Source organism: Sphaeroforma arctica, assembly GCF_001186125.1.
Source record: "Sphaeroforma arctica JP610 unplaced genomic scaffold supercont1.8316, whole genome shotgun sequence".
Taxonomy (NCBI): Eukaryota; class Ichthyosporea; order Ichthyophonida; genus Sphaeroforma; species Sphaeroforma arctica.
In genome coordinates this window covers 1-1,253 of record NW_014032242.1, presented here as the reverse complement: position 1 = coordinate 1,253, position 1,253 = coordinate 1, and the positions used below count along the sequence as shown (strand labels likewise).

Below are 1,253 nucleotides of genomic sequence, written 5' to 3'. Positions count from 1 at the left end.
TATATATATTGAGATGTCACTTCCTCACACAACCATGTTGTTCATACATACAAAATTTTTACACTCATAAACTTGTAATACACTTGTATGAACAGGGTGTTCACCCATACGCACATGCTCTTCACTTTGACTCAGAACAACATGCAATGGCATGTGCAACACTCACTTCACCATGTTCCAGCTACATCTCATCTGATTGTGCTGCCCCTCCACTTCAGGTTTCCGCGTTCTTCCGTGATTTCAACAACGATGTGTGGGCTGCCAACACGAGTGGAATATTTCGGATGTTGCCAATGGATACTTTACAAAACAGAATGGGTATGGACATGGGTGGCTTCAACAACAACAATAATAACAACAATAATAATGGCAATAATAATAATAATGGCAGCACCGGCCATGGCAGCAACTTCAGTAACAACCCCAATCTCGGCCGTGGTAATAATGGTGTCAGCCAAAACAGTTACAGCGGGGGTAGCAACTACAATGGCGGCGGGAGCAACTATGGTGACAGTGGTGGTAGTAGCTATAACGGTAATCCCAGCAATGCCTATTGTAACGGAGATGGGAATGGCAATAACTCTATCTTCAGCGGTAACGGTAGCAAGTACAGTTACAACGCCAATGACAACAGCAGCCATGCTAGCTATAGCGGCGATGACACTTTCGGTACGAGTTATAGCGGGAAGGGAATTGAGAATAGCTACAATGACAATAATGAGAATGACCTGGGCACTCGCAACCCTGAGGCCAGGAGCAGTGGTAATTGCATGGGCATTAACGACGCACATAACAACAACAGCAACAACGTCAACAATAACAGCAATAACAACAACGATTTCCGCAGTTATCACAGCAACAACAGTGACACCAAACAACAAGTAAACCACCCTGGGGATGGTAATGGTACGAGTCCGTATGCAAGTATCAGTAGTAGTGCCAACGGCAATCGCGACAACTGCAATAACAACATCTTTAACAACGAGAACAACAATCAAATGCAAGGTGCAAACTATGACACAAATCAGACTGGCAACAACACACTGCTGAATTCCGAAAGCTTGGGCTCTATATTAAGGGTATGTCGTTCGTGTCAAAAAGCGGCTATCTGTTCGTGTTCACTTGTAAAAGAAATTACACATACATAACACGCATATATAAATTTTCACGCATATTTTATATATATATACTTATGTATGTATGTCTGTATGTATGTATGTATGTATGTATGTATGTATGTATGTATGTATGTA

At 42.1% G+C, this 1,253-nt stretch overlaps 1 protein-coding gene across 1 annotated transcript; it reads left to right on the top strand.

Moving 5' to 3' along the window:
- Positions 1 to 216: 216 nt before the first annotated feature.
- Positions 217 to 1,148, top strand: SARC_16536 (hypothetical protein; the record flags this gene model as incomplete). Its single annotated transcript, XM_014289359.1, has 1 exon — positions 217 to 1,148. A coding segment is annotated over one exon (932 nt), but the record flags the coding sequence as incomplete, so codon positions are not given.
- Between the last annotated feature and the right edge of the window lie 105 nt (positions 1,149 to 1,253).